The following is a 24,883-nucleotide window of genomic DNA, read 5'->3' on the forward strand; positions in this document are numbered from 1 at the left end:
ACCCACTCCTGGTTATCTGTAGCCTAGCATTGTCTTTGGATAGATACCCACAGGAACACCTTCCTAATATTGGTGTTGTCCCCCCCCCCCCCCCCTTAGCCCCCAGAACAGCCTCAATTGATAATTGAGGCATGGACTACAAGGTGTCGAAAGCATTCCTCAAGGATGCAAGGCCCATGTTGACTCTAATGCTTCCCACAGTGTCAAGTTGACTCTATGTCCTTTGGGTGGTGGACCATTCTTGATACACACAGGAAACAGTTGAGCGTGAAAACCCCAGCAGCGTTGCAGTTCCTTACACAAACCAGTGCACCTGGCACCTACTATCATACCCCTTTCAATCTTGCCCATTCACCCTCTGAATGGCACACATACACAATCCATTTCTAGAATTGTCTTAAAAATTATTTAACCTGTCAAAACATCTACACTGATTGAAGTGGATTTAACACGTGACCTGGGTTCACCTGGTCATTCTGTCATGGAAACAGAAGGTGTTCTTAATGTTTTGAATAATCAGTTACACACAGAGATACACACAGAGATGCACACAGATAGATGCACACAGAGAGATGCACACAGAGAGATGCACACAACGAGATGCACACAGCGAGATGCACACAGCGAGATGCACACAGCGAGATGAACACAGAGAGATAAACACAGAGAGATACACACTCTTGGATTCACAGTGTAACCTAGGGTCGGGTAAGAGAAAAAATGAAGGGGGATAGTGTATAATATGGTTGTCTACATGCAATGCATTCTCGTGGAAGCAGTGTTCCTCTATTGTGTATGTGCCCATGGTTTCAAATGGGGCATTGGTGTAGATCAGGACTCTTCAACCCTGTTCCTGGAGAGCTGTAGATTTTCACTCCAACCCCAGTTGTAACTAACCTGATTCATCATATCAATCAACTAAATATTAGAATCAGGTGTACTAGTCTAGGGAGAAAACCTACAAGACAGTAGCTCTCCAGTTCAGGGTTGGAGTTAGGACAGGGAATGAAGATGGAAACGTAAGCAACTTAATTTTCCACACAGACCATCCCCTGGCATGGTACAGTGCTATAAGAGCACACTACCCCTATACCAAAAGAGAGGGCAGTTGCCCAGGGTGGAAACTCAGAATATAATACATTGAGCCTCTGTTAATATCTGGAACAGTAATAGTGCAGGGCATCCTCATGCAGTATCAGCAGGACTTTTACGGGATCGAAGAGAGAGTACAAAAGGAAAAGCTCTCTCTGTGACCCCCATCCTGAGTGAGTCCGATCAAACCTCATCCTCAAACTGCTCTGCAGACGAGCAGCCCAAAGAGGAGGGTCACCCCCCAGCACTGAACAGGCCACGGTCCCACAACTGCACAGCTACAACATTGTTGAGGGAGATACAGTTGAAGTTGGAAGTTTACGTACACTTAGGTTGGAGTCATTAAAACTCGTTTCTCAACCACTCCACAAACTATAGTTTTGGCAAGTCGGTAAGGACATCTACTTTGTGCATGACAAGTAATTTTTCCAACAATTGTTTACAGAGAGATTATTTCACTTATAATTCACTGTATCACAATTCCAGTGAGTCAGAATTTTACATACACTATGTTGATTGTGCCTTTAAACAGCTTGGAAAATTTCAGAAAATTATGTCATGGCTTTAGAAGCTTCTTTTCGGCTAATTGTCATCATTTGAGTCAATTGGAGGTGTACCTGTGGATGTATTTCAAGGCCTACCTTCAAACTCAGTGCCTCTTTGCTTGACATCATGGGAAAATCAAAAGAAATCAGCCAAGACCTCAGAATTGTAGACTTCCACAAGTCTGGCTCATCCTTGGGAGAAATTCCCAAATGCCTGAAGGTACCACGTTAATTTATACCAACAATAGCACACAAGTATAAACACCTTGGGACCACGCAACCGTCATACCGTTCTCCTAGATATGAACGTACTTTGGTGCAAAAAGTGCAAATCAATCCCAGAACAACAGCAAAGGACCCTGTGTAGACTCTGGAGGAAACAGGTACAAAAGTATCTATCTCCACTGATAAACGAGCCCTATATCGACATATTTGATTTAATTATTTATTTTATTTTACCTTTATATTAATAGGCCAGTCAGTTATTTTCAATGACGGCCTAGGAACAGTGGGTTAACTGCCTGTTCAGGGGTAGAATGACAGATTTGTACCTTGTCAGCTCGGGGATTCAAACTTGCAACCTTGCGGTTACTAGTCCAAAGCTCTAACCACAAGGCTACCCTTCCGCCCCAATAACCTGAAATAACATAACCTGAAAGGCCGTACGGCAAGGAAGAAGCCACTGCTCCAAAGACACCATAAGACACCATAAGAAAGCCAGACTACGGTTTGCAACTGTACATGGGGACAAAGATCGTACTTTTGTTAACCATTGTTATGTTTGGAGGAAAAATGGGAGGCTTGAAAGCTGAAGAACACCATCCCAACCGTGAAGCACGGGGGTGGCAGCATCATGGTGTGGGGGTGCTTTGCTGCAGCAGGGACTGGTGCACTTCACAAAATAGATGGCATCATGAGGTAGGGAAATGATATGGATATATTGAAGCATTTCAAGACATCAGTCAGGAAGTTAAATCTTAAGGACAACAAAGTCAAGGTATTGGAGCCCTGACATCAATCCCACAGAAAAGTTGTTGGCAGAACTGAAAAAGCGTGTGCAAGCACAGAGGCCTACAACCCTGACTCAGTTACACCAGCTCTGTCTGAAGAAATGGGTCAAAATTCACCCAACTTATGGTGGGAAGCTTGTGGAAGGCTACCTGAAACATTTGACCCAAGTTAAACAATTTAAAGGCAATGCTACCAAATACTAATTGAGTGTATGTAAACTTCAGACCCACTGGGAATGTGATGAAACAAATAAAATATGAAATAAATCATTCTCTCTACTATTATTCTGACATTTCACATTCTTCAAATAAAGTGGTGATCTTAACTGTTCTAAGGCAGGGAATTTGTATTTGGCTAAGGTGTATATAAACTTCCCACTTCAACTGCACATTCACAGAGCTGGAGAGAGATCGTGGAGCTCAGAGAGCTAGTCCATGCACTCCAGACAGAACAGACCCACAAAGCAGAGCGGCACAACCCCCCCCCCCCCCCCCCCCCCCTCTCATGAGACCCTTAGGGCTGAATGTCGAGATAAAAGGCTGTCTGAGAAAGCTGGCTGCACTACGGACTGAGGTCAGATGTTTTTCAGCAGCAGGGACTGGGAAACTAGTCAGGATGGATGGCTCCAGAGAGCTCAGGACCTCAGACTAGGGTGAAGGTTAACCTTCCAACAGGACAATGACCCTAAGCACACAGCCAAGACAACAAAGGAGTGGCTTCGGGATAAGTCTCTCAATGTCCTTGAGTGGCCCAGACAGAGTGGCCCTGGACTTGAACCCGATCGAACATCTCTGGAGAGACCTGAAAATAGCTGTGCAGGGACACTCCCCATCCAACCTGAGAGAGCTTGAGAGTATCAGCAGAGAAGAATGTGAGAAAGTCCCCAAATATATGTGTGACAAGCTTGTAGTGTCATTCCCAAGAAGACTTGAGGCTGTCATTGCTGCCAAAGGTGCTTCATCAAAGTACTGAGTAACAGGTCTGAATACTCATATAAATGTAATATTTCAGTTTATATTTTTAATCCATTTGCAAAAATGTCTAAAACCTTGTTTTTGCTTCGCAATTTTGGGGTATTGTGTGTAGATTAATGAGAAGATGTAAAACAATTTAATTAATCAATTATAGAATAAGGCTCTAAGTAACAAAATGTGGAAAAAGTCGAGAGGTCTGAATACTTTACGAATGCACTGTATATTTATGAAATGGAGAGGTCAACATGAGGGCATACTTTGCTGTGTGTGCCTGTAAGTGTGCATGTGTGTGTTGTGTATGTTGTGTGTGTGTTTGTCTGTGTGTGTAATCTGTGGTATTTATTCTGTTAGTGCAGCTCTGATAGGTTGAAATGATGTTTACTTAATACAAGGCAGATCATCTCATTGAGACTGGGCCAGTCTCAAGCTTTGACCTGACCAGCACCTGACCTCATGCTCCACTTCTAGAGACAATTATGCATTTACCCCATTACACTATATTTAGCCTCACATACGCATATTTCAACAAAATTTCACAGATTGACACATTTTAATCCAGGGGCATTTATTCCAAATGGTTAAGGTAAGGGTTAAGGTAAGGGTAGAGGTAAGGGTTAAGGTCAGAATTAAGGTAAGGGTTAAGCAAAATTAAATAACAAATCAAGCACCTAGCACTAAACACATGACCATTGGCACCAGAGCTCAAGGTTTACGCCCAGCTGCCATCCGCATCCACAACCCCCTAGCAAGCCTACTTGATGGTAATAGTGCTCTCCTTTGCCCCTAGTTTTGAATGCATCACCCGATGTCGAATATAGCATTGAATCTTTAGTGACCTGGCTGTATGTATTTGGAAGAATATCTAATAGTTTATTTTAGAAATGTGACTAATTATGGATGAACACATTTAATTCTGCATGGTCACAGGGTTAATTCCACATGGTTTCAAGGGTTAAAAGAGAAACAGCTCAAAAGGTTAATAGTTTAGGTGTGAATTCCGAGTGGTTAAGGTTAGGGCTGTGGTTTGGGTAAAGCTTAAAACAAAATAATGAAAAACAACGTGCCGTTTCCATCAACCATCATCAATTATTCTCACGGCTTGCTATAGCTTTGTGAACTGTGGTGGCGCAGTGATATAAGCAGCGCACTCTGGCTCTGAGCCTCGTGAGTTCACGCACAGTGATGGACAATCGATTAAGTGTTTTTTTGGTGAGCGGTGAGGAAGGCAATTTAGATCAATGCTATTCAGGGAAAACAACATTAAGGCTAAGTACATAAGAGAGTGTGCAGTCAAAGGCTGACTTTGTCTTTCACCTCCTCTTTCATCCCTTTTTTATCCCCCTCTCATCCTTCACTCATTAGTGATGGCGTGAGTGTGTTGAGAACAAAGCCAAGACACTCCTAATCGATCACAGAGCAGCACTCCACTTCTCCATCTGCCCAGAAATTGACAGGTTGAGGATTGATTGGAAAGGACAGGCCTTGCCTGTGTGTGTGCGTGTGCGTGTGCGTGTGCGTGTGTGTGTGTGTGTGTGTGTGTGTGTGTGTGTGTGTGTGTGTGTGTGTGTGTGTGTGTGTGTGTGTGTGTGTGTGTGTGTGTGTGTGTGTGAGTGTGTGTGAGTGTGTGTGTGTGTGTGTGTGTGTGCGTGCGCCTCTTCAATCTCAGGAGGCTGAAGAAATTTGGCTTGTCACCAAAAGCACTCACAAACTTCTACAGATGCACAATCGGGAGCATCCTGTCGGGCTGTATCACCACCTGGTACGACAACTGCTCCGCCCACAACCGTAAAGCTCTCCAGAGGGTAGTGAGGTCTGCACAACGCATCACCGAGGGCAAACTACCTGCCCTCCAGGACACCTCTACCACCCGATGTCACAGAAAGGCCATAAAGATCATCAAGGACAACAACCACCGAGCCACTGCCTGTTCACCCCGCTATCATCCAGTAGGCGAGGTCAGTACAGGTGCATCAAAGCAGGGCCCGATAGACTAAAAAACAGCTTATATCTCAAGGCCATCAGACTGTTAAACAGCCACCACTAACATTGAGTGGCTGCTGCCAACATACTGACTCTATTCCAGCCACTTTAATAATGGAAATTGATGGAAATTGATGTAAAAATGTATCACTAGCCACTTTAAACAATGCCACTTAATATAATGTTTACATACCCTACATTACTCATCTCAAATGTATATGTATGTACTGTACTTTATATCATCTACTGCATCTTGCCATCTTTATATAATACATGTATCACTAGCCACTTTAAACTATGCCACTTTATGTTTATATACCCTAAATTACTCATCTTATATGTATATACTGTACTCTTATACCATCTACTGCATCTTGCCTATGCCGTTCTGTACCATCACTCATTCATAAATCTTTATGTACATATTCTTTATCCCTTTACACTTGTGTGTAGTAGTTGTGGAATTGTTAGGTTAGATTACTCGTTGGTTATTACTGCATTGTCGGAACTAGAAGCACAAGCATTTCGCTACACTCTTATTAACATCTGCTAACCATGTGTATGTGACAAATAAAATTGGATTTGATTTGAAGATATAAAAACGCTTCAAATGGCTCAAAACAGGGCTGCTAGATTAGCTCTTCATGACTCTAACAGTATGACTATTATCCAAATGCATCCGAATCTCTCATTGGCTTCACTTTAAAAACAAATTACTATCCAGTCTTCTGATTTTGTCACGTCCTGACCTTAGTTCCTTTGTTATGTTTCTTGTTTAGGCGGGTCAGGGCGTGAGTTGGGGTGGGCATTCTATGTGTTCTAGTTTTGGTTTTCTATGTGTTTGGCCTGGTATGGTTCTCAATCAGAGGCAGCTGTCAATCGTTGTCTCTGATTGAGAACCATATTTAGGTAGCCTGTTTTTCCCACATGATTTGTGTGTAGTTGTTTTCTGTTTTGTGTGTTTGTACCTTACAGAACTGTTTCGTTCATTCTCTTTGTTATTTTGTTATTCAGTGTTCAGTTGATTTATTAAATATTAACATGGACACATACCACGCTGCGCATTGGTCCGATCTTGACTACTCTTCCTCAGATGACGAGGAGAACCGTTACAGATTTTCTTTAGGAATGTTATATTTTTAAAAAAAACACAGTATTTTTCCATCCAGTTAGTATATACTAGCAACACGCATAATCACCAAACCAGACAGGCAAATTCAGGGCAGCTAAGACAACCCAAGCCAAGGACAAATTGCCTTAAATCTACACTTTTATATAGAGCCATAGCTGAATGGAACACTTTACCAATCCATATTTCTCAGGCAAAAAGTAAATCTACCTACAAGAAAAAAATAAAAGAACATCTAGTGCGATAGGCAATACGACTGGACAGCAAATAGAAAGCATCAACTGAATGTTAAATGTGTTTTCTGTCAGGTATTTTAATTATCTGTATTGTCTACTTGTTGAATGTTTGTGAAGTCTTGATTGTGGTTGTTTGTAATGTCTTGTTAATTGGTGTTGGACCCCAGGAAGATTAGCTAGCATTACGGCGTTTACAGGGACACGTCTGCCATATTTATGTGACACCTACAGGTAACTGCCAAAATAATGGAAACAGGAGTAAATTAGGGATACAAAGTATATTGAAATCAGGTGCTTCCACACAGGTGTGGTTCATGAGTTAATTACGCAATTAAAACATCCCATCATGCTTAGGGTAATGTATACAAATGCTGGGCAGGCCACTATTTTGGCTACCATGGCTATGCCCCTATAGGATGACAATGCCCCCATCCACGTGGTATGAATCATCACTGAATGGTTGATGAGCGTGAAAGCCATGGCCATTACATAGTTATCTCAGTCACCAGATCTCATTCCAATTGAACACTTACGGGAGATCCTGGAGCGGAGCCTGAGATAGAGTATTCCATCAACAAAACACCAAATTAAAGAATATCTCAGGGAAGAATGGTGTCACTTCCCTCCAATACTTCCAGACATTTCTATAATAAAAGTCATTGGAAGCTGTTCTGGCAGCTTGTGGTTGCCGAATGCCATATTAAGACACTTAATATGGCAACTTAATGTTGGGGTTGACTTCACTTATTGACATCACTTCAATTAGTGTATATGAAGGAGAGGAAAAGGGTTAAATAAGGATTTTTAACTTGTTATGGCTGCAATCCCGTTAACGGGATAATTGTCATCAACAACCGCTGAATTGCATAGTGTCACATTCAATGATTATTACCAAAAATAACTATATTCATGAAATCACAAGTGCAATATAGGAAAACACAGCTTAGCCTTTTGTTAATCCACCTGTCGCGAAAACAATTCAAGCGTTTGTGTAAGTTTATTGATCGCTCGACAAAACATTATGTACACTTAGCATCAAGTAGCTTGTTCACGAAAATCAGAAAAGCAATCAAATTAATAATTGACCTTTGATGATCTTTGGATGTTTTCACACATGAGACTCCCAGTTACACAATAAATGTTCCTTTTGTTCCATAAAGATGATTTTTATATCCAAAATACCTCAGTTTGTTTGGCGCATTATGTTCAGAAATCCACAGAAAAGAGTGGTCACGACAATGCAGACAAATTCCAAATAGTTTCCGTAATGTCCACAGAAACATGTTAAACGTTTTTTATAATCAATCCTCAGGTTATTTTTAAAATATATAATCGATAATATATCAACCGCAAATGTCTTTAACTGTAGGAGAGGCAATGGCAGCCCAAACTGTTGCGCGAGCAAAACTCATGCGAACACCTGACGCGATGGTTATCTTTCTGGATCATTTTTCAAAATAAAAGCTTGAAACTATGTCTAAAGACTGTTGACAACTTGAGGAAGCGATAGGAAAAGGAATCTGGTTGATATCCCTTTAAATGGAGCAAAGGGAGGCTATGGAACATGGAGTTTTAAAAATAGAAGCCACTTCCTGGTTTGATTTTCCTCAGGGTTTCGCCTGCAATATCAGTACTCACAGACAATATTTTGACAGTTTTGGAAACTTTAGAGTGTTTTCTATCCAATACTAATCATAATATGCATATATTAGCAACTGAGACTGAGGAGCTGGCCCTTTACTCTGGGCACCTATTCATCCAAGCTACTCAATACTGCCCCTGCAGCCATAAGAAGATAACAAACCAATTAGGCACATTTGGGCAGTTTTGATACAATATTTTGAACAGATATGCCATGGTTCATTGGATCAGTCTAAAACTTTGCACATACACTGCTAGCATCTAGTGGCCTTTCTCTTCCATTTCAAAGATGGGACAAAAACAAAACAAAAAACATGTTTATTTCTTTGTATCATATTTAACCAGATCTAATGTGTTATATTCTCCTACACTGATTTCACATTTCCACAAACTTCAAAGTGTTTCCTTTTAAATGGTATCCAGAAAATGCCTATCCTTGCTTCAGGTCCTGAGCTACACTGAGTTTAAAGAACATTAAGAACACCTTCATAATATTGAGTTGCCCCCCCACCACCCCTTTTGCCCTCAAAACAGCCTCAATTCATCGGGGCAAGGACTAAACAATGTGTCGAAATCGTTCCACAGGGATGCTGGCCCTTGTTAACTCCAATGCTTCCCACAGTTGTGTCAATTTGGCTGGATGTTCATTGGGTGGTGGACCATTCGTGATACACACAAGAAACTGTTGAGTGTGAGAAACCCAGCAACGTTGCAGTTCTTGACACAAAGCTGTGCGCCTGGCACCTACTACCATACCCTGTTCAAAGGCACTTAAATATTGTGTCTTGCCCATTCACTCTTTGAATGGCACACATCCATAATTAATGTCTCAATTGTCTCAAGGCTTATTAAAAAATGTGCATAATATAGAACTAGGGATGTAAGGGCATACAGTGCCTTGCGAAAGTATTCGGCCCCCTTGAACTTTGCGACCTTTTGCCACATTTCAGGCTTCAAACATAAAGATATAAAACTGTATTTTTTTGTGACGAATCAACAACAAGTGGGACACAATCATGAAGTGGAACGACATTTATAGGATATTTCAAACTTTTTTAACAAATCAAAAACTGAAAAATTGGACGTGCAAAATTATTCAGCCCCCTTAAGTTAATACTTTGTAGCGCCACCTTTTGCTGCGATTACAGCTGTAAGTCGCTTAGGGTATGTCTCTATCAGTTTTGCACATCGAGAGACTGACATTTTTTCCCATTCCTCCTTGCAAAACAGCTCGAGCTCAGTGAGGTTGGATGGAGAGCATTTGTGAACAGCAGTTTTCAGTTCTTTCCACAGATTCTCGATTGGATTCAGGTCTGGACTTTGACTTGGCCATTCTAATACCTGGATATGTTTATTTTTGAACCATTCCATTGTAGATTTTGCTTTATGTTTTGGATCATTGTCTTGTTGGAAGACAAATCTCCATCCCAGTCTCAGGTCTTTTGCAGACTCCATCAGGTTTTCTTCCAGAATGGTCCTGTATTTGGCTCCATCCATCTTCTCATCAATTTTAACCATCTTCCCCGCCCCGCTGAAGAAAAGCAGGCCCAAACCATGATGCTGCCACCACCATATTTGACAGTGGGGATGGTGTGTTCAGGGTGATGGGCTGTGTTGCTTTAATGCCAAACATAACGTTTTGCATTGTTGCCAAAAAGTTCAATTTTGGTTTCATCGGACCAGAGCACCTTCTTCCACATGTTTGGTGTGTCTCCCAGGTGGATTGTGGCAAACTTTAAATGACACTTTTTATGGATATCTTTAAGAAATGGCTTTCTTCTTGCCACTCTTCCATAAAGGCCAGATTTGTGCAATATACGACTGATTGTTGTCCTATGGACAGAGTCTCCCACCTCAGCTGTAGATCTCTGCAGTTCATCCAGAGTGATCATGGGCCTCTTGGCTGCATCTCTGATCAGTCTTCTCCTTGTATGAGCTGAAAGTTTAGAGGGACGGCCAGGTCTTGGTAGATTTGCAGTGGTCTGATACTCCTTCCATTTCAATATTATCGCTTGCACAGTGCTCCTTGGGATGTTTAAAGCTTGGGAAATCTTTTTGTATCCAAATCCGGCTTTAAACTTCTTCACAACAGTATCTCGGACCTGCCTGGTGTGTTCCTTGTTCTTCATGATGCTCTCTGCGCTTTTAACGGACCTCTGAGACTATCACAGTGCAGGTGCATTAATACGGAGACTTGATTACACACAGGTGGATTGTATTTATCATCATTAGTCATTTAGGTCAACATTGGATCATTCAGAGATCCTCACTGAACTTCTGGAGAGAGTTTGCTGCACTGAAAGTAAAGGGGCTGAATAATTTTGCACGCCCAATTTTTCAGTTTTTGATTTGTTAAAAAAGTTTGAAATATCCAATAAATGTCGTTCCACTTCATGATTGTGTCCCACTTGTTGTTGATTCTTCACAAAAAAATACAGTTTTATATCTTTATGTTTGAAGCCTGAAATGTGGCAAAAGGTCGCAAAGTTCAAGGGGGCCGAATACTTTCGCAAGGCACTGTACATACATCTATGTGTAATAAAGATGAATATGTATATAATACATGTATAGAGGACTATGACGGGACCTTAGGGACCTTAGGGAGCGCTCACTGATGAAGTGGTCCATGTTAACATCATTATATAGAACAGGGTCTACATGGATCATATTTATCTCTGTGTAATTATGGGTAAGTACATTACAGCACATGTGATCAATTTGTCTCTATGATCATTTAGCTGGACCTTCTCCTCCTGTTAATTTACAATCAATATCTTTAGCCACGCATACACACACACACACACACACACACACACACACACACACACACACACACACACACACACACACACACACACACACACACACACACACACACACACACACACACACACAAAGTATTGCAACGTTTACTGTAATAACTACATTAAACAATAAGGTAACTGTATCTCAATGACCATAATCCAGAGGGAAGTGTAATTGATACTTATTTTTCTGGTCTGTAGGAAATATATATAAATATATTTATTTGGAGTGCGTATGCTAGGAGTGAGGACTCTGGAGTTAATTCCACTAAGTGGAGCAGTAATTTGCGGTATCAGAAATGTATTAGTGATTCAATGGGCCGTGAACAGTAGAAGCCCAGATGAAGATGCTTTCTTGGAGAGGTAGAGACGTGTTTGGTCTCCAAGGTCATAGAGTACAAGGCCATACAGGAAGAAGACTCTCTAGGTTTTGAAGCTGTTCTTAGTCTCAGTGCCCTGAAAGCATGTTTAGCATTGCAGATGAAGCCAGTAGATTGTGCAGTTTGTAGAGGCGTGGGGATTAGGCTCGTCAAGCCCTGGGCTGTAATTGTGCCTAAAGTCAGTTTGTTTGGTGAGTCTGTGGAGAGGAGAGCTACTGATGATCAAGTCACATACTGAGAGATAGAGGAAGAGCAATGAACTGTATATTAACTATAAACAGGAGATAGATATTGGTTTTATGTTGATGTCACTGTGGGAGAGAGAGGGGGCATGTATTATCCCCATGTAGCCCCCTAGGGCAGGTGTGGCCATGCCCTCCATTCATCCTGCCCTTCCTACTCCCTTATCCTTCTACCCATGTTCCCATCATCTCCGCAATGGGGCCTCCTTGATCCCTCTCTCATTCTTTTCACGAACTCCTCCTCATTCCCATCTATCTCTAAGACTAGATATCCATGTATAAACTCCTCCTCATTCCCCTCTATCTCTAAGACTAGATATCCATGTATAAAGGCCTCCTCATTCCCCTCTATCTCTAAGACTAGATATCCATGTATAAAGACCTCCTCATTCCCCTCTATCTCTAAGACTAGATATCCATGTATAAAGGCCTCCTCATTCCCCTGTATCTCTAAGACTAGATATCCATGTATAAACTCCTCATTCTCCTCTATCTCTAAGACTAGATATCCATGTATAAACTCCTCATTCCCCCTCTATCTCTAAGACTAGATATCCATGTATAAACTCCTCCTCATTCCCCTCTATCTCTAAGACTAGATATCCATGTATAAACTCCTCATTCCCCTTTATCTCTAAGACTAGATATCCATGTATAAAGACCTCCTCATTCCCCTCTATCTCTAAGACTAGATATCCATGTATAAAGGCCTCCTCATTCCCCTGTATCTCTAAGACTAGATATCCATGTATAAACTCCTCATTCCCCTCTATCTCTAAGACTAGATATCCATGTATAAACTCCTCATTCCCCTCTATCTCTAAGACTAGATATCCATGTATAAACTCCTCATTCCCCTCTATCTCTAAGACTAGATATCCATGTATAAGGCCTCCTCATTCTCCTCTATCTCTAAGACTAGATATCCATGTATAAACTCCTCCTCATTCCCCTCTATCTCTAAGACTAGATATCCATGTATAAAGGCCTCCTCATTCCCCTCTATCTCTAAGACTAGATATCCATGTATAAAGGCCTCCTCATTCTCCTCTATCTCTAAGACTAGATATCCATGTATAAACTCCTCCTCATTCCCCTCTATCTCTAAGACTAGATATCCATGTATAAAGGCCTCCTCATTCCCCTCTATCTCTAAGACTAGATATCCATGTATAAAGGCCTCCTCATTCCCCTTTATCTCTAAGACTAGATATCCATGTATAAACTCCTCATTCCCCTCTATCTCTAAGACTAGATATCCATGTATAAAGGCCTCCTCATTCCCCTTTATCTCTAAGACTAGATATCCATGTATAAACTCCTCATTCCCCTCTATCTCTAAGACTAGATATCCATGTATAAAGGCCTCCTCATTCACCTTTATCTCCAAGACTAGATATCCATGTATAAACTCCTCATTCCCCTCTATCTCTAAGACTAGATATCCATGTATAAACTCCTCATTCCCCTTTATCTCTAAGACTAGATATCCATGTATAAACTCCTCATTCCCCTTTATCTCTAAGACTAGATATCCATGTATAAACTCCTCATTCCCCTTTATCTCTAAGACTAGATATCCATGTATAAAGACCTCCTCATTCCCCTTTATCTCTAAGACTAGATATCCATGTATAAACTCCTCCTCATTCCCCTCTATCTCTAAGACTAGATATCCATGTATAAACTCCTCATTCCCCTCTATCTCTAAGACTAGATATCCATGTATAAAGGCCTCCTCATTCTCCTCTATCTCTAAGACTAGATATCCATGTATAAACTCCTCCTCATTCCCCTCTATCTCTAAGACTAGATATCCATGTATAAAGGCCTCCTCATTCCCCTCTATCTCTAAGACTAGATATCCATGTATAAAGACCTCCTCATTCCCCTCTATCTCTAAGACTAGATATCCATGTATAAAGGCCTCCTCATTCCCCTGTATCTCTAAGACTAGATATCCATGTATAAACTCCTCATTCCCCTCTATCTCTAAGACTAGATATCCATGTATAAACTCCTCATTCCCCCTCTATCTCTAAGACTAGATATCCATGTATAAACTCCTCCTCATTCCCCTCTATCTCTAAGACTAGATATCCATGTATAAACTCCTCATTCCCCTTTATCTCTAAGACTAGATATCCATGTATAAAGACCTCCTCATTCCCCTCTATCTCTAAGACTAGATATCCATGTATAAAGGCCTCCTCATTCCCCTGTATCTCTAAGACTAGATATCCATGTATAAACTCCTCATTCCCCTCTATCTCTAAGACTAGATATCCATGTATAAACTCCTCATTCCCCTCTATCTCTAAGACTAGATATCCATGTATAAACTCCTCATTCCCCTCTATCTCTAAGACTAGATATCCATGTATAAGGCCTCCTCATTCTCCTCTATCTCTAAGACTAGATATCCATGAATAAACTCCTCCTCATTCCCCTCTATCTCTAAGACTAGATATCCATGTATAAAGGAATCCTCATTCCCCTCTATCTCTAAGACTAGATATCCATGTATAAAGGCCTCCTCATTCCCCTTTATCTCTAAGACTAGATATCCATGTATAAACTCCTCATTCCCCTCTATCTCTAAGACTAGATATCCATGTATAAACTCCTCATTCCCCTCTATCTCTAAGACTAGATATCCATGTATAAACTCCTCCTCATTCCCCTCTATCTCTAAGACTAGATATCCATGTATAAACTCCTCATTCCCCTCTATCTCTAAGACTAGATATCCATGTATAAAGTCCTCCTCATTCTCCTCTATCTCTAAGACTAGATATCCATGTATAAACTCCTCATTCCCCTCTATCTCTAAGACTAGATGTCCATGTATAAACTCCTCATTCCCCTTTATCTCTAAGACTAGATATCCATGTATAAAGACCTCCTCATTCCCCTCTATCTCTAAGACTAGATATCAATGTATAAAGGCCTCCTCATTCCCCTTTATCTCTAAGACTAGATATCCATGTATAAACTCCTCATTCCCCTCTATCTCTAAGACTAGATATCCATGTATAAGGCCTCCTCATTCTCCTCTATCTCTAAGACTAGATATACATGTATAAACTCCTCCTCATTCCCCTCTATCTCTAAGACTAGATATCCATGTATAAAGGCCTCCTCATTCCCCTCTATCTCTAAGCCTAGATATCCATGTATAAAGGCCTCCTCATTCCCCTTTATCTCTAAGACTAGATATCCATGTATAAACTCCTCATTCCCCTCTATCTCTAAGACTAGATATCCATGTATAAACTCCTCATTCCCCTCTATCTCTAAGACTAGATATCCATGTATAAACTCCTCCTCATTCCCCTCTATCTCTAAGACTAGATATCCATGTATAAAGGCCTCCTCATTCCCCTGTATCTCTAAGACTAGATATCCATGTATAAACTCCTCATTCCCCTCTATCTCTAAGACTAGATATCCATGTATAAACTCCTCATTCCCCTCTATCTCTAAGACTAGATATCCATGTATAAACTCCTCATTCCCCTCTATCTCTAAGACTAGATATCCATGTATAAGGCCTCCTCATTCTCCTCTATCTCTAAGACTAGATATCCATGTATAAACTCCTCCTCATTCCCCTCTATCTCTAAGACTAGATATCCATGTATAAAGGCCTCCTCATTCCCCTCTATCTCTAAGACTAGATATCCATGTATAAAGGCCTCCTCATTCTCCTCTATCTCTAAGACTAGATATCCATGTATAAACTCCTCCTCATTCCCCTCTATCTCTAAGACTAGATATCCATGTATAAAGGCCTCCTCATTCCCCTCTATCTCTAAGACTAGATATCCATGTATAAAGGCCTCCTCATTCCCCTTTATCTCTAAGACTAGATATCCATGTATAAACTCCTCATTCCCCTCTATCTCTAAGACTAGATATCCATGTATAAAGGCCTCCTCATTCCCCTTTATCTCTAAGACTAGATATCCATGTATAAACTCCTCATTCCCCTCTATCTCTAAGACTAGATATCCATGTATAAACTCCTCATTCCCCTTTATCTCTAAGACTAGATATCCATGTATAAACTCCTCATTCCCCTTTATCTCTAAGACTAGATATCCATGTATAAACTCCTCATTCCCCTTTATCTCTAAGACTAGATATCCATGTATAAAGACCTCCTCATTCCCCTTTATCTCTAAGACTAGATATCCATGTATAAACTCCTCCTCATTCCCCTCTATCTCTAAGACTAGATATCCATGTATAAAGGCCTCCTCATTCTCCTCTATCTCTAAGACTAGATATCCATGTATAAACTCCTCCTCATTCCCCTCCATCTCTAAGACTAGATATCCATGTATAAAGGCCTCCTCATTCCCCTCTATCTCTAAGACTAGATATCCATGTATAAAGACCTCCTCATTCCCCTCTATCTCTAAGACTAGATATCCATGTATAAAGGCCTCCTCATTCCCCTGTATCTCTAAGACTAGATATCCATGTATAAACTCCTCATTCCCCTCTATCTCTAAGACTAGATATCCATGTATAAACTCCTCCTCATTCCCCTCTATCTCTAAGACTAGATATCCATGTATAAACTCCTCATTCCCCTTTATCTCTAAGACTAGATATCCATGTATAAAGACCTCCTCATTCCCCTCTATCTCTAAGACTAGATATCCATGTATAAAGGCCTCCTCATTCCCCTGTATCTCTAAGACTAGATATCCATGTATAAACTCCTCATTCCCCTCTATCTCTAAGACTAGATATCCATGTATAAACTCCTCATTCCCCTCTATCTCTAAGACTAGATATCCATGTATAAACTCCTCATTCCCCTCTATCTCTAAGACTAGATATCCATGTATAAGGCCTCCTCATTCTCCTCTATCTCTAAGACTAGATATCCATGTATAAACTCCTCCTCATTCCCCTCTATCTCTAAGACTAGATATCCATGTATAAAGGCCTCCTCATTCCCCTCTATCTCTAAGACTAGATATCCATGTATAAAGGCCTCCTCATTCCCCTTTATCTCTAAGACTAGATATCCATGTATAAACTCCTCATTCCCCTCTATCTCTAAGACTAGATATCCATGTATAAACTCCTCATTCCCCTCTATCTCTAAGACTAGATATCCATGTATAAACTCCTCATTCCCCTCTAAGACTAGATATCCATGTATAAAGGCCTCCTCATTCTCCTCTATCTCTAAGACTAGATATCCATGTATAAACTCCTCCTCATTCCCCTCTATCTCTAAGACTAGATATCCATGTATAAAGGCCTCCTCATTCCCCTCTATCTCTAAGACTAGATATCCATGTATAAAGACCTCCTCATTCCCCTCTATCTCTAAGACTAGATATCCATGTATAAAGGCCTCCTCATTCCCCTGTATCTCTAAGACTAGATATCCATGTATAAACTCCTCATTCCCCCTCTATCTCTAAGACTAGATATCCATGTATAAACTCCTCCTCATTCCCCTCTATCTCTAAGACTAGATATCCATGTAAAAACTCCTCATTCCCCTCTATCTCTAAGACTAGATATCCATGTATAAACTCCTCATTCCCCTTTATCTCTAAGACTAGATATCCATGTATAAAGACCTCCTCATTCCCCTCTATCTCTAAGACTAGATATCAATGTATAAAGGCCTCCTCATTCCCCTTTATCTCTAAGACTAGATATCCATGTATAAACTCCTCATTCCCCTCTATCTCTAAGACTAGATATCCATGTATAAACTCCTCATTCCCCTCTAAGACTAGATATCCATGTATAAAGGCCTCCTCATTCTCCTCTATCTCTAAGACTAGATATCCATGTATAAACTCCTCCTCATTCCCCTCTATCTCTAAGACTAGATATCCATGTATAAAGGCCTCCTCATTCCCCTCTATCTCTAAGACTAGATATCCATGTATAAAGACCTCCTCATTCCCCTCTATCTCTAAGACTAGATATCCATGTATAAAGGCCTCCTCATTCCCCTGTATCTCTAAGACTAGATATCCATGTATAAACTCCTCATTCCCCTCTATCTCTAAGACTAGATATCCATGTATAAACTCCTCCTCATTCCCCTCTATCTCTAAGACTAGATATCCATGTATAAACTCCTCATTCCCCTTTATCTCTAAGACTAGATATCCATGTATAAAGACCTCCTCATTCCCCTCTATCTCTAAGACTAGATATCCATGTATAAAGGCCTCCTCATTCCCCTGTATCTCTAAGACTAGATATCCATGTATAAACTCCTCATTCCCCTCTATCTCTAAGACTAGATATCCATGTATAAGGCCTCCTCATTCTCCTCTATCTCTAAGACTAGATATCCATGTATAAACTCCTCCTCATTCCCCTCTATCTCTAAGACTAGATATCCATGTATAAAGGCCTCCTCATTCCCCTCTATCTCTAAGACTAGATATCCATGTATAAAGGCCTCCTCATTCCCCTTTATCTCTAAGACTAGATATCCATGTATAAACTCCTCATTCCCCTCTATCTCTAAGACTAGATATCCATGTATAAACTCCTCATTCCCCTCTATCTCTAAGACTAGATATCCATGTATAAACTCCTCCTCATTCCCCTCTATCTCTAAGACTAGATATCCATGTATAAACTCCTCATTCCCCTCTATCTCTAAGACTAGATATCCATGTATAAAGTCCTCCTCATTCTCCTCTATCTCTAAGACTAGATATCCATGTATAAACTCCTCATTCCCCTCTATCTCTAAGACTAGATATCCATGTATAAACTCCACATTCCCCTTTATCTCTAAGACTAGATATCCATGTATAAAGACCTCCTCATTCCCCTCTATCTCTAAGACTAGATATCAATGTATAAAGGCCTCCTCATTCCCCTTTATCTCTAAGACTAGATATTCATGTATAAACTCCTCATTCCCCTCTATCTCTAAGACTAGATATCCATGTATAAACTCCTCATTCCCCTCTATCTCTAAGACTAGATATCCATGTATAAAGGCCTCCTCATTCTCCTCTATCTCTAAGACTAGATATCCATGTATAAACTCCTCCTCATTCCCCTCTATCTCTAAGACTAGATATCCATGTATAAAGGCCTCCTCATTCCCCTCTATCTCTAAGACTAGATATCCATGTATAAAGGCCTCCTCATTCCCCTCTATCTCTAAGACTAGATATCCATGTATAAAGACCTCCTCATTCCCCTCTATCTCTAAGACTAGATATCCATGTATAAAGGCCTCCTCATTCCCCTGTATCTCTAAGACTAGATATCCATGTATAAACTCCTCATTCCCCTCTATCTCTAAGACTAGATATCCATGTATAAACTCCTCATTCCCCCTCTATCTCTAAGACTAGATATCCATGTATAAACTCCTCATTCCCCTCCATCTCTAAGACTAGATATCCATGTATAAACTCCTCATTCCCCTTTATCTCTAAGACTAGATATCCATGTATAAAGACCTCCTCATTCCCCTCTATCTCTAAGACTAGATATCAATGTATAAAGGCCTCCTCATTCCCCTTTATCTCTAAGACTAGATATCCATGTATAAACTCCTCATTCCCCTCTATCTCTAAGACTAGATATCCATGTATAAACTCCTCATTCCCCTCTATCTCTAAGACTAGATATCCATGTATAAAGGCCTCCTCATTCTCCTCTATCTCTAAGACTAGATATCCATGTATAAACTCCTCCTCATTCCCCTCTATCTCTAAGACTAGATATCCATGTATAAAGGCCTCCTCATTCCCCTATATCTCTAAGACTAGATATCCATGTATAAAGACCTCCTCATTCCCCTCTATCTCTAAGACTAGATATCCATGTATAAAGGCCTCCTCATTCCCCTGTATCTCTAAGACTAGATATCCATGTATAAACTCCTCATTCCCCTCTATCTCTAAGACTAGATATCCATGTATAAACTCCTCATTCCCCCTCTATCTCTAAGACTAGATATCCATGTATAAACTCCTCCTCATTCCCCTCTATCTCTAAGACTAGATATCCATGTATAAACTCCTCATTCCCCTTTATCTCTAAGACTAGATATCCATGTATAAAGACCTCCTCATTCCCCTCTATCTCTAAGACTAGATATCCATGTATAAAGGCCTCCTCATTCCCCTGTATCTCTAAGACTAGATATCCATGTATAAACTCCTCATTCCCCTCTATCTCTAAGACTAGATATCCATGTATAAACTCCTCATTCCCCTCTATCTCTAAGACTAGATATCCATGTATAAACTCCTCATTCCCCTCTATCTCTAAGACTAGATATCCATGTATAAGGCCTCCTCATTCTCCTCTATCTCTAAGACTAGATATCCATGTATAAACTCCTCCTCATTCCCCTCTATCTCTAAGACTAGATATCCATGTATAAAGGCCTCCTCATTCCCCTCTATCTCTAAGACTAGATATCCATGTATAAAGGCCTCCTCATTCCCCTTTATCTCTAAGACTAGATATCCATGTATAAACTCCTCATTCCCCTCTATCTCTAAGACTAGATATCCATGTATAAACTCCTCATTCCCCTCTATCTCTAAGACTAGATATCCATGTATAAACTCCTCCTCATTCCCCTCTATCTCTAAGACTAGATATCCATGTATAAACTCCTCATTCCCCTCTATCTCTAAGACTAGATATCCATGTATAAAGTCCTCCTCATTCTCCTCTATCTCTAAGACTAGATATCCATGTATAAACTCCTCATTCCCCTCTATCTCTAAGACTAGATATCCATGTATAAACTCCTCATTCCCCTTTATCTCTAAGACTAGATATCCATGTATAAAGACCTCCTCATTCCCCTCTATCTCTAAGACTAGATATCAATGTATAAAGGCCTCCTCATTCCCCTTTATCTCTAAGACTAGATATCCATGTATAAACTCCTCATTCCCCTCTATCTCTAAGACTAGATATCCATGTATAAACTCCTCATTCCCCTCGATCTCTAAGACTAGATATCCATGTATAAAGGCCTCCTCATTCTCCTCTATCTCTAAGACTAGATATCCATGTATAAACTCCTCCTCATTCCCCTCTATCTCTAAGACTAGATATCCATGTATAAAGGCCTCCTCATTCCCCTCTATCTCTAAGACTAGATATCCATGTATAAAGACCTCCTCATTCCCCTCTATCTCTAAGACTAGATATCCATGTATAAAGGCCTCCTCATTCCCCTGTATCTCTAAGACTAGATATCCATGTATAAACTCCTCATTCCCCTCTATCTCTAAGACTAGATATCCATGTATAAACTCCTCATTCCCCCTCTATCTCTAAGACTAGATATCCATGTATAAACTCCTCCTCATTCCCCTCTATCTCTAAGACTAGATATCCATGTATAAACTCCTCATTCCCCTTTATCTCTAAGACTAGATATCCATGTATAAAGACCTCCTCATTCCCCTCTATCTCTAAGACTAGATATCCATGTATAAAGGCCTCCTCATTCCCCTGTATCTCTAAGACTAGATATCCATGTATAAACTCCTCATTCCCCTCTATCTCTAAGACTAGATATCCATGTATAAACTCCTCATTCCCCTCTATCTCTAAGACTAGATATCCATGTATAAACTCCTCATTCCCCTCTATCTCTAAGACTAGATATCCATGTATAAGGCCTCCTCATTCTCCTCTATCTCTAAGACTAGATATCCATGTATAAACTCCTCCTCATCCCCCTCTATCTCTAAGACTAGATATCCATGTATAAAGGCCTCCTCATTCCCCTCTATCTCTAAGACTAGATATCCATGTATAAAGGCCTCCTCATTCCCCTTTATCTCTAAGACTAGATATCCATGTATAAACTCCTCATTCCCCTCTATCGCTAAGACTAGATATCCATGTATAAACTCCTCATTCCCCTCTATCTCTAAGACTAGATATCCATGTATAAACTCCTCCTCATTCCCCTCTATCTCTAAGACTAGATATCCATGTATAAACTCCTCATTCCCCTCTATCTCTAAGACTAGATATCCATGTATAAAGTCCTCCTCATTCTCCTCTATCTCTAAGACTAGATATCCATGTATAAACTCCTCATTCCCCTCTATCTCTAAGACTAGATATCCATGTATAAACTCCTCATTCCCCTTTATCTCTAAGACTAGATATCCATGTATAAAGACCTCCTCATTCCCCTCTATCTCTAAGACTAGATATCCATGTATAAAGGCCTCCTCATTCCCCTTTATCTCTAAGACTAGATATCCATGTATAAACTCCTCATTCCCCTCTATCTCTAAGACTAGATATCCATGTATAAACTCCTCCTCATTCCCCTCTATCTCTAAGACTAGATATCCATGTATAAACTCCTCATTCCCCTCTATCTCTAAGACTAGATATCCATGTATAAGGCCTCCTCATTCTCCTCTATCTCTAAGACTAGATATCCATGTATAAACTCCTCCTCATTCCCCTCTATCTCTAAGACTAGATATCCATGTATAAAGGCCTCCTCATTCCCCTCTATCTCTAAGACTAGATATCCATGTATAAAGGCCTCCTCATTCCCCTCTATCTCTAAGACTAGATATCCATGTATAAACTCCTCATTCCCCTTTATCTCTAAGACTAGATATCCATGTATAAACTCCTCCTCATTCCCCTTTATCTCTAAGACTAGATATCCATGTATAAACTCCTCATTCCCCTTTATCTCTAAGACTAGATATCCATGTATAAAGTCCTCTATAGCAGTGTGAGGTCAGCGGTGAGAGCTTTAGTGACCTCATCATGGTAAACACATGATCTCTGGGCTGCTTAGTCAGGGGGGGAGCAGTGCCATATTTTCATATTCAGATATTTTATTTTATATACTGTATATTCTAAATATATGACTCTGGGGCCAGGGATGCTTATATAGTCTCTCTGCCATGACGACTCAGTTCAATTTCTTATGACATTACCTCAGTTGAGCACGGGGCTCTCGGAGGGCTGTTCACTCAGTGTGATAATCTTAAATTGTACTGTACTGTATTCGTTCTGGACCAAGTGTAAATATAGCAGTCTCTTGAGAGCCAATGTCTCATCTGGAGGAGTTTATTAGAGTCTCTTCATTGTGTAGGTTGGAGGCCTTCTGCTCACTAGGCTTGTAGTCTGGTGTCAGGCTGCTGTAGTCTGGTGTCAGGCTGCTGTAGTCAAAATCAAATCACATTTTATTTGTCACATGCGCCGAATACAAAAGGTGTAAACCTTACAGTGAAATGCTTAATTTCAAGCCCTTAACCAACAATGCCGCTTTAAGAAAATTCCAAAAAAAGCAAGAGATAAGAATAACAAATAATTAAAGAGCAGCAGTAAATAACAGTAGCAGGGCTTTATACAGGGGGTACCGGTACAGAGTCAATGTGGAGGCTATATACAGGGGGTACCGGTACAGAGTCGGGGGGTGGAGTCTGGTGTCAGGCTGCTGTAGTCTGGTGTCAGGCTGCTGTAGTCTGGTGTCAGGCTGCTGTAGTCTGGTGTCAGGCTGCTGTAGTCTGGTGTCAGGCTGCTGTAGTCTCGTGTCAAGCAGCTGTAGTCTGGTGTCAGGCTGCTGTAGTCTGGTGTCAGGCTGCTGTAGTCTCGTGTCAAGCAGCTGTAGTCTGGTGTCAGGCTGCTGTAGTCTGGTGTCATGCTCCATATCAAATGGCACCCTATTCCCTAAATAGAGCACTACTTTAGACCAAGGCCCATAGGGCTCTAGTATAACAGCAGTGCACTATATACGAAATAGTGTGCCATTTCAAATGCAGATGCTGTCTCTCTTACAAAAATACACACTCATGTGACAACCTTGACATGCGAAGGACTTGGCAGCCCTGGTCTCATGTGGATTTGTTTGGAAGTGTCAGAATGGAACACTTCCAGCCTCTCACAATGTGGACCAGTCCTAGAACCCCTCCTCCCCCTCAGCCTTTCATGACGTGGTAGTCCTAGAACCCCTCCAACCCCGTAGCCTCTCACAGTGTGGACCAGTCCTAGAACCTCTCCAACCCCATAGCCTCTCACAGTGTGGACCAGTCCTAGAACCCCTCCAACCCCATAGCCTCTCACAATGTGGACCAGTCTTAGAACCCCTCCAACCCCATAACCTCTCACAGTGTGGACCAGTCCAAGAACCACTCCACCCTCTGTAGCCTCTCACAGTGTGGACCAGTCCTAGAACCCCTCCAACCCCATAGCCTCTCACAGTGTGGACCAGTCCTAGAACCACTCCACCCCCCTGTAGCCTCTTACAATGTAGACCAGTCCTAGATCCCCTCCAGCCCCATAGCCTCTCACAATGTGGACCAGTCCTTGAACCCCCTCAGCCTTTCACAATGTGGACCAGTCCTAGAACCCCTCCACCCCCATAGCCTCTCACAATGTGGACCAGTCCTAGAACCCCTCCAACCCCTTAGCCTCTCACAATGTGGACCAGTCCTAGAACCCCTCCAACCCCATAGCCTCTCACAATGTGGACCAGTCCTAGAACCCCTCCAACCCCGTAGCCTCTCACAGTGTGGACCAGTCCTAGAACCCCTCCAACCCCATAGCCTCTCACAGTGTGGACCAGTCCTAGAACCCCTCCAACCCCATAGCCTCTCACAATGTGGACCAGTCCTAGAACCCCTCCAACCCCATAGCCTCTCACAATGTGGACCAGTCCTAGAACCCCACCAACCCCATAGCCTCTCACAATGTGGACCAGTCTTAGAACCCCTCCAACCCCATAACCTCTCACAGTGTGGACCAGTCCTAGAACCACTCCACCCTTCTGTAGCCTCTCACAGTGTGGACCAGTCCTAGAACCCCTCCAACCCCATA

General features: G+C 41.2%; 1 protein-coding gene across 1 annotated transcript in view; it reads right to left on the reverse strand.

Moving 5' to 3' along the window:
• LOC109894943 (extensin-3-like) overlaps window positions 1-23,710 on the reverse strand; it is a 55,353-nt gene extending 31,643 nt beyond the window's left edge. The window contains exon 1 of the mRNA XM_031829501.1: window positions 23,467-23,710. Coding sequence (XP_031685361.1) covers window positions 23,467-23,710 — 244 coding nt within the window. The remainder of the gene's footprint in view (window positions 1-23,466) is intronic.
• Between the last annotated feature and the right edge of the window lie 1,173 nt (window positions 23,711-24,883).

Source organism: Oncorhynchus kisutch, linkage group LG8 (assembly GCF_002021735.2).
Source record: "Oncorhynchus kisutch isolate 150728-3 linkage group LG8, Okis_V2, whole genome shotgun sequence".
In the NCBI taxonomy this organism is placed as follows: domain Eukaryota; kingdom Metazoa; phylum Chordata; class Actinopteri; order Salmoniformes; family Salmonidae; genus Oncorhynchus; species Oncorhynchus kisutch.